The 16,743-nt window shown below is 44.9% G+C and overlaps 1 protein-coding gene across 2 annotated transcripts in view; it reads left to right on the top strand.

Annotated features, from left to right (window-relative positions):
• TUT4 (terminal uridylyl transferase 4) overlaps positions 1–16,531 on the top strand; it is a 117,159-nt gene extending 100,628 nt beyond the window's left edge. Inside the window, exon 11 of one of the 2 annotated variants that reach the window (XM_088463464.1) lies at positions 15,824–16,531. In XM_088463464.1, coding sequence (XP_088319590.1) covers positions 15,824–15,915 — 92 coding nt within the window. In that variant the 3' untranslated portion in view covers positions 15,916–16,531. Of the gene's footprint in view, positions 1–15,808 lie in introns of both variants that reach the window. The other variant, XM_088463463.1, reaches the window with a different exon arrangement.
• Positions 16,532–16,743: the final 212 nt, after the last annotated feature.

Below are 16,743 nucleotides of genomic sequence, written 5' to 3'. Positions count from 1 at the left end.
ACCACCACAATGGCTTTGAAATGAAATATACAAGATGTGCTTTACCTGCAGACTTTCAGATTTAATTTGAGGGTAATTACATCCAAATCAGGTGAACGGTGTAGGAATTACAACGGTTTCTATATGTGCCTCCCACTTTTTAATGGGCCAAATGTAATGGGACAATCAACTCAAAAGCTATTTCATGGACAGGTGTGGGCTATTCCCTCGTTATTTCATTATCAATTAAGCAGGTAAAAGGTCTGGAGTTGATTCTAGGTGTGACATTTGCATTTGGAATCAGTTGCTGTCGACTCTCAATATGAGATCCAAAGAGCTGTCACTATCAGTGAAGCCATCATTAGGCTGAAAAATCAAACCAAACCCATCAGAGAGATAGCAAAAACATTAGGTGTGGCCAAATCAACTGTTTGGAACATTCTTAAAAAGAAAGAACGCACTGGAGAGCTCAGCAACACCAAAAGACCCGGAAGATCATGGAAAACAACTGTGGTGGATGACAGAAGAATTATTTCCCTGGTGAAGAAAATCCCCTTCACAACAGTTGACCAAATCAAGAACACTCTCCAGGAGGTAGATGTATATGTGTCAAAGTCAACTATCAAGAGAAGACTTCACAAGAGTGAATCTAGAGGGTTCACCACAAGATGTAAACCATTGGTGAGCCACAAAAACAGGAAGACCAGATTAGAGTTTGCTAAACAACATCTAAAAAAGCCATTACAGTTCTGGAACAACATCCTATGGACAGATGAGACAAAGATCAACTTGTACCAGAGTGATGGGAAGGGAAGAGTATGGAGAAGGAAAGGAACGGCTCATGATCCGAAACATACCACCTCATCAGTGAAGCATGGTGGTGATAGTGTCATGGCGTGGGCATGTATGACTGCCAATGGAACTGGTTCCCTTGTATTTATTGATGATGTGACTGCTGACAAAAGCAGCAGAATGAATGCTGAAGTGTTTCGGGCAATATTATATGCTCATATTCAGTCAAATGCTTCAGAACTCATTGGACGGCGCTTCACAGTGCAGATGGACAATGACCCGAAGCCTACTGCAAAAGCAACCAAAGAGTTTTTTAAGGCTAAAAAGTGGAATGTTATGCAATGACCAAGTCAGTCCCCTGACCTGAATCTGATTGAGCATGCATTTCACTTGATGAAGACAAAACTGAAGGGAAAATGTCCCAAGAACAAGCAGGAACTGAAGACATTTGCAGTAGAGGCCTGGCAGAGCATCACCAGGGATGAAACCCAGCGTCTGGTGATGTCTATGCGTTCCAGACTTCAGGCTGTAATTGCCTGCAAAGGATTTGCAACAAAGTATTAAAAAGTGAAAGTTAGATTTAGGATTGTTTAGTTTGTCCCATTACTTTTGGCCCCTTAAAAAGTGGGAGGCACATATAGAAACCGTTGTAATTCCTACACCGTTCACCTGATTTGGATGTAATTACCCTCAAATTAAATCTGAAAGTCTGCAGGTAAATCACATCTTGTTTGTTTCATTTCAAAGCCATTGTGGTGGTGACTAGAGGCCAAAATATGACAATTCTGTCAATGTCCCAATATTTATGCACCTGACTGTATATATATGTTGAGTCTCCCATATCCAAATATTCCAAAGTACGGTATATTTTTGGCATGACCGTTAACGAAACCTTTGATTTTTGATGGTTCAATGCACACAAACTTTGTCTAAGGCACAAATTATTACAAATATTGTATAAAATGACCTGCAGGCTGTGTGTATAAGGTGTATATAACACATAGATGCATTATGTGTGTATATTTAACTTTAAGTGTCTATCTATCTATATATCTCAAATCTCTGTCTATCTTGTGTGTGTGTTTGTGTATATATATAACTGGCAAGAGGTTCGGCACTGCAGACAAACTTCAATTCAGAGATACATGGTGTCATAGTGTAGTCAACGTTTCAATGTTTTAATCTATTTTCTTCAGGACATGAGACATAGTAAACGTAGCTTACCTTTTATTCACCTCAGTGCACACGTGTACTGTCGCGGGGCGGGACTGCACACCCGGCCGTCAGCGCACTCTAATGACGTCATCCTAGTCAGGAACACCTGACCAAGGAAACGGCAAAACCATCACCATAACAACACGATAGTGGCACCCTGGAACAAAGATGTAATATATATCCACGCGATTTGGATCACGACATATGGAACTACACTGCTATTATGGAATAGTAGTTCATACTAGAAGTACATCAGTACTATGTAGATTTCGAAACAAAACTTATAGGAAGAGCATACCTTAGAAAAGGCATATGATAGTACATATATATATACCAAAATACACATGAAAAATAAATGTGGACATAATACTTACAATAATCCCAATAGGGCATAAACTATACAAGACATTGTAGGCCATGGTACTCATTAAGCCCCCTGGGCACAAGGGTCCCTAACCTGTGTATCCACCTGGCCTCACACTGTATAAGTTTTAAAGCACGATTGCCACCCCGAATGGAAACTGTGATGTGGTCAATCATCCGATAGCGTAAGGCTGCCAGAGGATGTGGGATAGTGGCAAAGTGTCTAGCGACCGGCTGTTCACTGGTGCCTTTAGTAAGAGCACCACGAATTGAAGAGCGGTGAACTGCCATCCTTTCTTTAAAAGGTCTTTCGGTTTTACCGATATAGGACAGTCCACAAGGGCACACAATTTGGTATATAACAAAAGGAGTGTTACAAGTTAGAGTATGTCTAATGGTATACTTTTTACCAGATAACGGATGGCAAAAATATTGCCTGGTATCAAATAGCGACAAGTTACGCATGTACATCTCACACAGCCCCTATTCACAGAGCCTCCGACAACCTTAGATCTATCAGGCGATGTAATATCTGTCTAAACTAGAATGTCCCTCAGATTCTTTCCACGTGTATAACATGGCATTAATTTACTGTTTGTTAGATCCAAATCAACATCACATTGTATCAAAGGCCACAGTTTTTTAGAAACCACATTAATGCTATTGCTGGCTTGATTATAATACTCCCTAGATATACTCATAACTCTCGATTTGATAACTTCCAAATCACGCAAGGAATAGCCTCTTTCTAGGAATTTAGCAATCATCCCATCCATTTGTGTCTCAGCCATCTTCTCATCTGTGGTCATTCGTCTGACACGCAACAACTGAGAGTATGGCAGACCTCTAATAAGGCTACGCGGATGACAGCTCGTAGCATGTAGCAGGTTATTGTGATCCGACTCTTTTGAAAAAAGGCTAGTACTGATCACCCCATTGTGAATGGAAATGGCAACATCTAAATAGTTAATTGTAGTGTTACTCATATTGTACGTTAATTTTACCGGACTGAGACCAGAATTATGTTTAGCAATCAATGACATAAGATCTTCTTTAGGGCCCCTCCAAAAAATCAGGAGGTCATCGATATATCGCATATAAAAAGCTATACGCTGCGCCACATCGATATTGGTAAAAAATAACTCCTCCTCCACAAAAAACATAAATATATTAGCGTACGATGGGGCCACACTGGACACCATCGCACACCCCATAAGTTGCAAATAGAATCGACCATCGTACAGGCAAAAGTTCTTTGTGAGAATAAGCCCCAAAAGTACAATAACCAAATCTAACTCAGGACCAGTGTATAGAGGATGTCCTGATAGGAATTTCCTCACTGCAGATAGACCAAGTTCATGTGGAATAATAGTATATAAGTTAGCTACGTCTACACTGCATAGCCAAATTTCCTCATCACAGGTGGGAAGATCCTTTAGTTTCCTTAGTAAGGTAGAAGTGTCCAACAAATATCGTGGATGATTACGTATACAGGGTTGAAACAAGGTATCTAAATAGACCGATGTTGGTTGAAAAAGTGAGTTTTGCGCTGAGATTATCGGGCGGCCCGGAGGGTCTACCATCGATTTGTGCACCTTGGGTATGGTGTACAGCAGCGGGACCATTGGATGAAGTGGAAGTAAAACATCACCTAATTTGGCTGAAATGATGGGTAGGGTCCTGTGATAATTCCCTATAAGTCTTGGTATCATTAAGATGTTTAGCCACTTGTATTTTATATTTGTATCACCAGGGCACCCCCCTTATCCGCTGGTCTAAAGATCAATTCTTTATTATTGGCCAACGGTTCCCCTGGTGAGATATTATGTCTCATACACGTGTGCACTGAGGTGAATAAAAGGTAAGCTACGTTTACTATGTCTCCTGTCCTGAAGAAAATGTAGATTATAACATTGAAACGCTGACTACACCATGCATGGAAGTCTGTCTACAGTGCTGCACCTCTTACCCGTTTGTATCCCGTCTCTGTGACGGCAGCACAGTATTGTCATCTAGGAGGGGTGCCGGACCCCCTGTTCGACTATATATATATATATAACTCATATCTGTCTGTCTTATGTATATATATATTCAGCTGTCTCGTGTCTAACTATGTACCTATCTCATATCTGTCTTATATATATGTATATAATATATAAATAAGCTATCTCATATCTAACTATATGTGTCTATATAGCTCATATCTATCCCTCTAATATCTATTTATCTATCTCAGGGCTCAACAATTTTTTCTAAAATCTAGAAGCCAGACCATCACCCCAACCAAAATATATGAAACCTTGTATAGACCACAACACAAGCCCCTCAGAGCTCCCAACATTCCCTCAGTGCCCATCACACACAACCTCATATTTATCTCATATATATTTATCCATCATTTATCTGTCTCTGTCCTATGTACATATATTTATCTCATATCTATCTAATACCTATTTATCCATCTATATATCTGTCTTATGTATATATATATATTTAGCTATCTCATATCTATCTATCTCATTATCTATCTCATATCTATATATCTATCTCATATCTATATATCTATCTCATATCTATCTATCTCATTATCTATCTATCTCATATCTATCTATCTATCTGTCTCATATCTATCTTTCTACTTCAGGGTCCATAGGGGGTCCACAGGGTTGACCTTGGGGTATAGGTTGGGAACCAAATCCGGGCACCACGCAGTTAAAGCTTTTAGCTCCCAGGATGCACTTGGGTCCACTCTCCCTATAACCCCACCCCCAGCCAGAGGCACCTCAGTTTAAGTTGGTGCCCGGCCGGAATCGGGTCACCGTTTAGTGCAGTGGGGAGCTGATTAGCAGCCCCTAAGCTTTATTTTTTTCTAAAGGACAGAGTTTTTTATTTTTCCTTTGGATTCTTCAGAGCGGCAGCATCAGACTGTCCATAGGACGTCTAAGCTGCCGCTCCGTCACCCCGCTGGCGCTGAGACGCCAGTACAGATCTGGGGATCTCAGCGGGACCCCAGAGTCTGTACTAGCCGGACTCTGCGGGCGCCCAGGACTGCTGCCGGATTCACGGGGAGCAGGTAAGGCGCGGGTCACCGCTTGCGGTGATCCGCGCATTTGAAATGCAGTCCTGTGCCTCCGGTCTCTGGGGACAGACCGGAGGCGCCGGCAGTGGCGGCGGGCCCCCCATACCCCGTGTGTCCACTAGACCACCAGGGACTTAGTGTTCGGTGCAGGGAGCCGGCGTCCCGGGGGTTAATAGCCGGCCAGGGGAGACAGCCTTCCCTGTTACAGCGGCTCCTCCCCTCAGCTCAGCGCGCCTTTCAGTATCCATAGTCTGGCGTCGCTGAGCTGCTTCCTCCGCGGGCCACGCTTCTTCTGAGGTCTCCAGCGGCCATTTTCTCTGTGGTGCAGCAGAAATCTCTGGAGATTGCAGTGAGTCCAGTCCCCCTGCGTACCTCACCATTAGGTCAGTGTACACAGCGCTGTAGCCTTCCCAGACACTGAATCTGGGTAAGTTGCATGCAGTGTAATAGTGCAGTATATTATATGACATGTTTATGTATATATGTGTATATCTGCATTGTATGTGACTTATGCTAGTGCTGACTGTACTTTATTCTCTCACCTGTCAGTGTATATCTATCCCTTTCCTTATCTGCCCTAATACAACTGTACTTGGGGTGGTTCTGAGACCTCACATTTATATACTTGTTAATATTTGTGAGGTTTGTCACATACTGTTGCGTGCTGCACGTTGCCATATTTTGAGTGGAACTGTGTGTTGCATACGCTGAAAATGGGTCCCTGCAGCTAAGTTTCAGTCAGGACCAGTATAGCGCTGCTTGATGGCAAGGCTTGGTCAGATATGTCTGACCAGGAGATAGAGCGTTATACTGCACCCATTTTTACTATCCTGCAAGCCATGTGCTGCAGGTGTTAGTGCGGAGGATTTAACTCTTAAAGGGTTCTGTATGTGGCGTCATCGGATGCCGGCCCCTTTCACGACCCCCTTGGGCGGTTTGTTTTCTCGGGATCCTCTTAATTGCGGATCGCCGGGCGGGCCCTATTGTTGTACCTCACTTGGGGTTACTTCACCATACTGCCCTTTTTCATCTCAGGGTATCTCGCAGTTTCTTGCACTCTTCGCCTGTGACACAGACTACCGCTCCCTACAGGGGTTTTTTCGAGTATATGAATTCCCCCTGGTGCCACGATAGTCTGTCATGCCCCTGGCAGGGATTACCACAACAGCCACCCTGGGTGGAAGTCGTTTTTCTATGAAACGCAATTTGGCGTGGTGGACGCCCTGTGCTTACTTCCCACTTGGCTCTACCGTGAACTGGATACTGTTTTGGGCTCTTTCCCTCTTACACGGGGGGGAAGCCTATCTCAAGTATATTTATCCCTGTTTTAGGACTGGTAGCAGGTCCATTCTGGTTAGAGTGAATGTTGACCTGCACCTGTATCATACACCCTCAGTATTACGTGCCTTCTGGGTCCCTGTTGCTGACTAGCGGGTGGATCGCATAGCGGGACTCTGGCTGTTGCCAGATATGAGGTATTACAACAGTGTTTGGTTTCCTGTCCCAAATTCCCTGAGGGTCATCATGAGCCCCTCCTGGGGTGGATGGGCGTGTTACTCGTCGGATTACAGACGTTACTGCGCATCCCATTCCTGCGTGGTCGGATTCTTCTGATCCGTAGGTGGTAACTCTGCCTGAAATCAGTATACTCGCTTTCAGGGGTTGTTACCCATCCTACCATGGCGATAGCATGGTTGGTTAATACTATTGCATACTGAGCTGATGCATTTGTAATGTTTTTTCCCCTCCAACACGTCTGGGGTTCAAATGTATTTGGTCGCTCACGTAATATATGCAGTTGTCATAGGTGGACATGCCTATATTGGATACCAGCTCCAAACTTTCAGAGTTCCGGCTGCGACGGTATCCTCCGTAATACCCTATGGCTGCGCTCTGGGAATGCAGAGGTGCAGATACCATCTATAGGGTATATCTGACCTTGACAGTGGCAGTACAAATTTCCCGCCGTCAGCTATGCTCACTACGGGGCCTCAGACTATTAAGTCTTTTTGTCCTCTGGGTCAGCCTAAAGGTCTGTTTCTTCATAGACTGTCGGCCTTTACAAGGGCCGACATATCCAGTTCCGAGCAGGCCTGGACTGCCAGCCGATCCTGCTTCTGAACCAACGGATATATCGTCAGCCTGACGAGACAGGCCTACCACTGGGAGATGGCGATTTCTCAGTTTGCCCGGTACTAGTGTCTAGTTGCCGCGGCTACGTGGGTAGGAGGGTACGCCCTCTCTTTGCTCAGGCGGCCTATTTCCATGTGATGGTACGCAGGCCCTTATTCGGAACAGGGCCTTACAAATCCAGAAAGCTATACAGTTGTTGCGGTAAGCGGAGCTAATTGGGCCATCCCCACTTTCTCAGCGAGGGACTGGTTGTTCTGCTTTCTTTCTGGTGCGGTGGCTGAATGGTCCTCTTTGGCCTATTCTCTGTCTCAATTCCCCGAACCAGTTCCTAAAGCTACCTGGGTTCAGGAAGCAATCCCTATGCTCCATCATACTATGTTTGGAACCCGGGGACTTTATGGTATCACTGGATATACAGGACGCGTGCCTACGGGTACTTACAGAGACCTTACCTCAGCATGGACTGAGGTTTGCTGTATCACAGCACTTACGATTTTTCGGGCTCTGCCTGTTGGGACTGATCTCAGCCCCACAGGGGTTTACCAACATTTTGGATTTTCTGACAGTTCTTCTGTTAAGTATATCCCAATGCTCCTGTACCTGGATGGCCTCCTGCTCTTAGCAGGATCACCGGGGTACTTTACAGCCGGGTCTGGTTGACTGTGGGTTCTTCAGGGTGCAGACGTTTAATCAAGGGGAAAAAAGTCCTCCCTGCATCCCTCTCTGGGTATTCTTCACCTAGGAGCCCTGCTGGATTCTCAAAATCTGAGAATTCTTCTGGCTTAAGACGGCATCTCCACTCTTCCATTAGGAGTACATGGATGTCTGCGCAGTCGCCATATGTCTTTACACTCTGAGATGCATGGTCCACTATTCAGTGTCTGCCTTTGGAAGGGTGGAATGGGCTCAGTTCCATTCCAGGCCTTTCCATAATTGGTTTATCTCCAGATGGAACGAGTTTTTTCTGTCGGATCACTGTTCAAACGATGATGCTCTCCCCGGAGGCAAGTCGGTCCCTTTTCGGGTGACTATGGCCATCTCGTCCAGGGTATTCTTTGCTAAGGACAGTGTCTGGTTCGCATCCATTTCAGTGCAATTGGATGTCTTGTCGATTCCACCCTGTCAATTAACTTGTTGGAACTTTAGCCTGTCTTGGGCTTCACTCTGGCATAGCCCTTGTTTCCAGGTGAACCTGAAAAAGTTCAGTCCGACAGGCTCAGAACAGTGGCTTCCTTTTTAGCAATACTGTTCGTTGGGTGGCAATGTCAGGTATGTCATACATTCGGGCATTGTCTGAGGGTCTCCTCCCGACAATCTTGACAGTGTTCATTTCGGGTGCTCTCCATTGGGAAGCGGGAGTCCTCAGCCGTTACGACGTGCATCCCGGGGACTAGTCTCTTCCCCAAGGGAGGTTTCATCTCCTGGTGAGCAGGGGGGGGGGGCCCTCCTGAGGTGACACTCATGGCCTTCTGACTCTATCACACTATGGTGTTACAGTCCAACTCTGGGGATTCTGAAGCAACCTTCAGTGACTCTTTGTCGGTGAAGGGGTTCTTCCAATTTGCGTACCTGTGTTCTCCAGTCTCCATTCTTCCTCGAGGGAAGTGTTTCAATAGAGACAGAGATGCTTTCCTGCTGGTGGCTCCTGATTGCCCCAGATGTCAGGGGTACTTGGTTTTTCCGAGTCTCTCCATCGATACTCCATTCCTGATGCTTCGCTACCCAGACCTGTTGTCTCAGGGTCCTGGGGTTTGCCTTGGACCTGGGTCGTTTGTCTTTGACTACGTCCCTATAGTGGTCTTACGGCTTCCATGGCTTTGTCATCGTTGGAATGATTGGAGCACATGGATCAGCTTTTGCTGGGACCTACCACAATCTGTGGCAGCCATAATTCTTATGGTATTATACCTATCAATACGATCCTCTGGTGTCCAGGATTTCCAGATATTCTGGCATTCCTTCCGGCTGGCTTGGGTTTCTCCCTCGGCCTGGCCTTCCTGACAGTGCAGATCTCTACACTGTCAGTATGATTAGGTTATGGAATTGCTCCGCTCTGATATCCAGTTCATCCTTTGGAGTGTTTTCTGGATTATGCCTCCATTTGTCCTCCCTAGGGTCTCCTTGGGAGTTAGGAGTGGTTCTTCGTTAACTCCGGGGAAAGTTAATGGAACCGCTGGTTGTAATAGCCATTACATGGTCTATTGCTTAGGCTCTCTCTTTCTCTCAGGGAGTTTATATCAACCAGGTGAGTGTCGGAATTGGGAGCGTTCTCAGGTGGCTCCCTCTTCTGGAGGGCATCTTGTTAGGGTGTGAGTTGCTCTCACCCTGTGTTTCTTCTTAGTGATTTTCAGGTTCCATATTATTCTGGAACTTATGGTGCGGCCATTCAGTCCCCAGTCCTCTCGGCTGGTGTGGCCTCATTGACTGTGGTCCGGCCTCTGTGGATTTATGTGATCCATTCAAGTTCCTGACGGAAATCGGACTCCTTATTGGTGGTCTGAGATTTCTGGTTTTAACAGGAAAGGATGGCCGGCCTATGGCCATATGTTGGCTGGACGGCCTCGTATGTCTTCTTCAGGGGCCTACCCATGGGTAGGCCTTTCTGTTGTTGCTGCTTGTTTTTTTCTCGGGCCATGTAACCCTCGTGGGTGGCTCGCGGTGGCGCCTTGGCTGGTTTGCCTTGCTAGGTGGCCACCTGGTCTTCTGTCTACACCTTTTTAAGGTTCTAGGCATTGTTTTCCTTTGCCTCTCAGGATGCTTCCTTTTTGGCGGCGGATTCTCCTCTCAGCACAGGAGCGTCCCCTCCCTTGGTTGAACTGCTTTGGGACATCCCCAAGGTCAACCCTGTGGACCCCCTATGGACCCTGAAGTAGAAAACAAGAGATATGGTAAGAACTTACCTTTGTTATCTCTGTTTCTACGAAGTCCATAGGGTCCACAGGGCGCCCGCCCTGACGCACCTGGCTTCAAATGGGCTGTGTGACTGGTCACCGGTTTTCCGTCTCCCATTTCTGTGAGTATGGTTATCGAGTGTTCCAGTTTTCTCTCTTTTTTTTTTTTCTCCTCCTCCGGCCTTTGGCTACTTACAAACTGAGGTGCCTCTGGCTGGGGGTGGGGTTATAGGGAGAGTGGACCCAAGTGCATCCTGGGAGCTAAAAGCTTTAACTGCGTGGTGCCCGGATTTGGTTCCCAACCTATACCCCAAGGTCAACCCTGTGGACCCTATGGACTTCGTAGAAACAGAGATAACAAAGGTAAGTTCTTACCATATCTCTTGATCTATCTCATATCTATCTATCTCATTATCTATCTATCTATATATCTATCTCATATCTATCTATCTATTTATCTATCTATCTCATATCTATCTATCCCATATCTATCTATCTCATATCTATCTATCTATCTCATATCTATCTATCTCATATCTATCTCGTATCTATCTGTCCACAGGGATACTATGGGGATAATGTGGTTGAAGTGATCCGGGCACCTAGCAGTCACAGCTTTAGCTCCCAGGATGCACCGGTCCTCCCCCACATATACCCCAGCCACAGGCAGACTGTTTTACGTTTGGTGCCGGCAGGACTGGTCGCACCTTTAGACAGGGGGACTGCTTCGGCAGCCCCAAGCTTTATTTTTTATGAGTATTTTCTTTTTCACATAAGAGCAAGCAGCACTAGATGTCCTGATGTTGCCTTAACAATAAAAGTTTGTAATAATGAAAACAATAAATGTGAAGCCAACGAATATAAAATAGTTGAAAAATATCTTTTCATTATTCTAATTGTATTAAACATGGTTATGGTATAATGGTGGTTGTTATTGGGCACAAACATTGATCGCTGTATGGCCTCTAGCCCTGCTTGTTACTCATCCCATGGAAAATAAATCTCCTTTTCTGACCTTGTGTAAGAACATGTGATGTTATCTGTCTCCCTCCACGCTGTATCACTGACTGACTGTGTAAGAACATGTGATGTAATCTGTCTCACGCCACGCTGTGTCACTGACTGATTGTGTAAGAACATGTGATGTAATCTGTCTCCCTCCACGCTGTGTCACTGACTGATTGTGACTGACTGATTGTGTAAGAACATGTGATGTAATCTGTCTCCCTCCACGCTGTGTCGCTGACTGATTGTGTAAGAACATGTGATGTAATCTGTCTCCCTCCCGATGTCACTGACTGATTGTATAAGAACATGTGATGTAATCTGTCTCCCTCCACGCTGTGTCGCTGACTGATTGTGTAAGAACATGTGATGTAATCTGTCTCACGCCACGCTGTGTCACTGACTGATTGTGTAAGAACATGTGATGTAATCTGTCTCCCTCCCGATGTCCCTGACTGATTGTGTAAGAACATGTGATGTAATCTGTCTCCCTCCACGCTGTGTCGCTGACTGATTGTGTAAGAACATGTGATGTAATCTGTCTCCCTCCCGATGTCACTGACAGATTACATCACATGTTCTTATACAATCAGTCAGTGACATCGGGAAGGAGACAGATTACATCACATGTTCTTACACAATCAGTCAGCGACACATCGGGAGGGAGACAGATTACATCACATATTCTTACACAATCAGTCAGTGACACAGCGTGGAGGGAGACAGATTACATCACATGTTCTTACACAGTCAGTCAGTGACACATCAGGAGGGAGACAGATTACATCACATGTTCTTACACAATCAGTCAGCGACACAGCGTGGAGGGAGACACATTACATCACATGTTCTTACACAATCAGTCAGGGACATCGGGAGGGAGACAGATTACATCACATGTTCTTACACAATCAGTCAGTGACACAGCGTGGCGTGAGACAGATTACATCACATGTTCTTACACAATCAGTCAGCGACACAGCGTGGAGGGAGACAGATTACATCACATGTTCTTATACAATCAGTCTCCCTCCACGCTGTGTCGCTGACTGATTGTGTAAGAACATGTGATGTAATCTGTCTCACGCCACGCTGTGTCACTGACTGATTGTGTAAGAACATGTGATGTAATCTGTCTCCCTCCCGATGTCCCTGACTGATTGTGTAAGAACATGTGATGTAATGTGTCTCCCTCCCGATGTCACTGACTGATTGTGTAAGAACATGTGATGTAATGTGTCTCCCTCCACGCTGTGTCGCTGACTGATTGTGTAAGAACATGTGATGTGATGTAATGTGTCTCCCTCCCGATGTGTCACTGACTGACTGTGTAAGAACATGTGATGTAATCTGTCTCCCTCCACGCTGTGTCGCTGACTGATTGTGTAAGAACATGTGATGTAATCTGTCTCCCTCCACGTTGTGTCACTGACTGACTGTGTAAGAACATGTGATGTAATCTGTCTCCCTCCACGCTGTGTCGCTGACTGATTGTGTAAGAACATGTGATGTAATCTGTCTCCCTCCTGATGTGTCACTGACTGACTGTGTAAGAACATGTGATGTAATCTGTCTCCCTCCACGCTGTGTCACTGACTGATTGTGTAAGAATATGTGATGTAATCTGTCTCCCTCCCGATGTGTCGCTGACTGATTGTGTAAGAACATGTGATGTAATCTGTCTCCTTCCCGATGTGTCGCTGACTGATTGTATAAGAACATGTGATGTAATCTGTCTCCCTCCACGCTGTGTCGCTGACTGATTGTGTAAGAACATGTGATGTAATCTGTCTCACGCCACGCTGTGTCACTGACTGATTGTGTAAGAACATGTGATGTAATCTGTCTCCCTCCCGATGTCCCTGACTGATTGTGTAAGAACATGTGATGTAATCTGTCTCCCTCCACGCTGTGTCGCTGACTGATTGTGTAAGAACATGTGATGTAATCTGTCTCCCTCCCGATGTCACTGACTGATTGTATAAGAACATGTGATGTAATCTGTCTCCCTCCACGCTGTGTCGCTGACTGATTGTGTAAGAACATGTGATGTAATCTGTCTCCCTCCTGATGTGTCACTGACTGACTGTGTAAGAACATGTGATGTAATCTGTCTCCCTCCCGATGTGTCACTGACTGATTGTGTAAGAACATGTGATGTAATCTGTCTCCCTCCCGATGTCCCTGACTGATTGTGTAAGAACATGTGATGTAATCTGTCTCCCTTCCGATGTCACTGACTGATTGTATAAGAACATGTGATGTAATCTGTCTCCCTCCACGCTGTGTCGCTGACTGATTGTGTAAGAACATGTGATGTAATCTGTCTCCCTCCCGATGTCACTGACTGATTGTATAAGAACATGTGATGTAATCTGTCTCCCTCCACGCTGTGTCGCTGACTGATTGTGTAAGAACATGTGATGTGATGTAATCTGTCTCCCTCCCGATGTCACTGACTGATTGTATAAGAACATGTGATGTAATCTGTCTCCCTCCACGCTGTGTCGCTGACTGATTGTGTAAGAACATGTGATGTAATCTGTCTCACGCCACGCTGTGTCACTGACTGATTGTGTAAGAACATGTGATGTAATCTGTCTCCCTCCCGATGTCCCTGACTGATTGTGTAAGAACATGTGATGTAATCTGTCTCCCTCCACGCTGTGTCGCTGACTGATTGTGTAAGAACATGTGATGTAATCTGTCTCCCTCCCGATGTCACTGACTGATTGTATAAGAACATGTGATGTAATCTGTCTCCCTCCACGCTGTGTCGCTGACTGATTGTGTAAGAACATGTGATGTAATCTGTCTCCCTCCTGATGTGTCACTGACTGACTGTGTAAGAACATGTGATGTAATCTGTCTCCCTCCCGATGTGTCACTGACTGATTGTGTAAGAACATGTGATGTAATCTGTCTCCCTCCCGATGTCCCTGACTGATTGTGTAAGAACATGTGATGTAATCTGTCTCCCTTCCGATGTCACTGACTGATTGTATAAGAACATGTGATGTAATCTGTCTCCCTCCACGCTGTGTCGCTGACTGATTGTGTAAGAACATGTGATGTAATCTGTCTCCCTCCCGATGTCACTGACTGATTGTATAAGAACATGTGATGTAATCTGTCTCCCTCCACGCTGTGTCGCTGACTGATTGTGTAAGAACATGTGATGTAATCTGTCTCCCTCCTGATGTGTCACTGACTGACTGTGTAAGAACATGTGATGTAATCTGTCTCCCTCCCGATGTGTCACTGACTGATTGTGTAAGAACATGTGATGTAATGTGTCTCCCTCCCGATGTCACTGACTGATTGTGTAAGAACATGTGATGTAATGTGTCTCCCTCCACGCTGTGTCGCTGACTGATTGTGTAAGAACATGTGATGTAATGTGTCTCCCTCCCGATGTCACTGACTGATTGTGTAAGAACATGTGATGTAATGTGTCTCCCTCCACGCTGTGTCGCTGACTGATTGTGTAAGAACATGTGATGTAATGTGTCTCCCTCCCGATGTGTCACTGACTGACTGTGTAAGAACATGTGATGTAATCTGTCTCCCTCCACGCTGTGTCGCTGACTGATTGTGTAAGAACATGTGATGTAATCTGTCTCCCTCCACGTTGTGTCACTGACTGACTGTGTAAGAACATGTGATGTAATCTGTCTCCCTCCACGCTGTGTCGCTGACTGATTGTGTAAGAACATGTGATGTAATCTGTCTCCCTCCTGATGTGTCACTGACTGACTGTGTAAGAACATGTGATGTAATCTGTCTCCCTCCCGATGTGTCACTGACTGACTGTGTAAGAACATGTGATGTAATCTGTCTCCCTCCCGATGTGTCGCTGACTGATTGTGTAAGAACATGTGATGTAATCTGTCTCCTTCCCGATGTGTCGCTGACTGATTGTGTAAGAACATGTGATGTAATCTGTCTCCCTCCACGTTGTGTCACTGACTGACTGTGTAAGAACATGTGATGTAATCTGTCTCCCTCCACGCTGTGTCGCTGACTGATTGTGTAAGAACATGTGATGTAATCTGTCTCCCTCCTGATGTGTCACTGACTGACTGTGTAAGAACATGTGATGTAATCTGTCTCCCTCCCGATGTGTCACTGACTGACTGTGTAAGAACATGTGATGTAATCTGTCTCCCTCCCGATGTGTCGCTGACTGATTGTGTAAGAACATGTGATGTAATCTGTCTCCTTCCCGATGTGTCGCTGACTGATTGTGTAAGAACATGTGATGTAATCTGTCTCCTTCCCGATGTGTCGCTGACTGATGCTTCCCGGAGCTCCCGGTATGTCGGTACGCTACAATCTCGTTTATTTTCAGCCTTTTCTCTTGCAGCTGCCTCATTGATCCAGAACGGGCAGCAATTCCCAGTCTTATCACAAGGGCATCCTCACCTGAACTCCAGTTACATTCAGCAAAAGAAATGAGCTATATGTAGCAGCGTCCATCTTCCCTGTGAGCTGGGTTTTACTCCACGCTGTGGCCGCCATTAATGGTCTCTCTGCGGAACGAGAACATGTAATATGTATAATGTGTAAATATATCGGCTTTAGATGTACTGGAATCATTCCTTCGAGTGATGCTAATTTCTTTTATTTCATTGCCCCATTTTGAGGGCAGACTCGTGTTCTATCCCAGTAAAATGTTTAAAATAAATAAAAAAAAAGAAAAAAGCATTTAAAAAAAAAATAAAAAAAAGACCAGAAATATAAGTCCTTTATTTTCTACTCGCTCTATCCTAAAGCTGGCTGCTTCAAGCTCTCTATAAATGTATATATTTTAGTTATAAAAAGAGGATTTAAAGAGAAAGGAATGTAATTTTTTGTAAATGTCTTTTATTATTTGAGTCTGAAGCAGGTGCCAAAAATCTTTTAAAGCTGAATTCATGTTTTATTTTTGGTACCAGGAAAAGGCCATTTTATCGAATTCTTTGTCCCATGAAGTGTAGAGAAACTTCTTTTTGTTATTAAAGTGAAAATCCAAGCTATAAATTGTAACATATTTGATAAATTGGTTTCTTCATTTTTAATAAAACTGAGTATACCATGGAAATGGGAAACTTCTTGTCAATATATTTTTTTCTCGGTGTAAACTTGTGTATTTCAAATGTTGACCAAGCCGGGGCCACCTGTGAGACCCTCATCCCATGCTCTGCAGAAGCTGAGTGCCCCTGTGATGGGGAAGGGGGGACCTTTCTGTGCCTCCCAGGCAGATGCTTTTCTCCAATGATTATAACAATTGTGCAAATTTAGACA

This window comes from Taudactylus pleione, unplaced genomic scaffold (assembly GCF_031769625.1).
Source record: "Taudactylus pleione unplaced genomic scaffold, aTauple2 ptg001379l, whole genome shotgun sequence".
Taxonomy (NCBI): Eukaryota; Metazoa; Chordata; class Amphibia; order Anura; family Myobatrachidae; genus Taudactylus; species Taudactylus pleione.
Note: the sequence above shows the minus strand (reverse complement) of the source record. Positions and strands in the feature narration are given on the sequence as shown.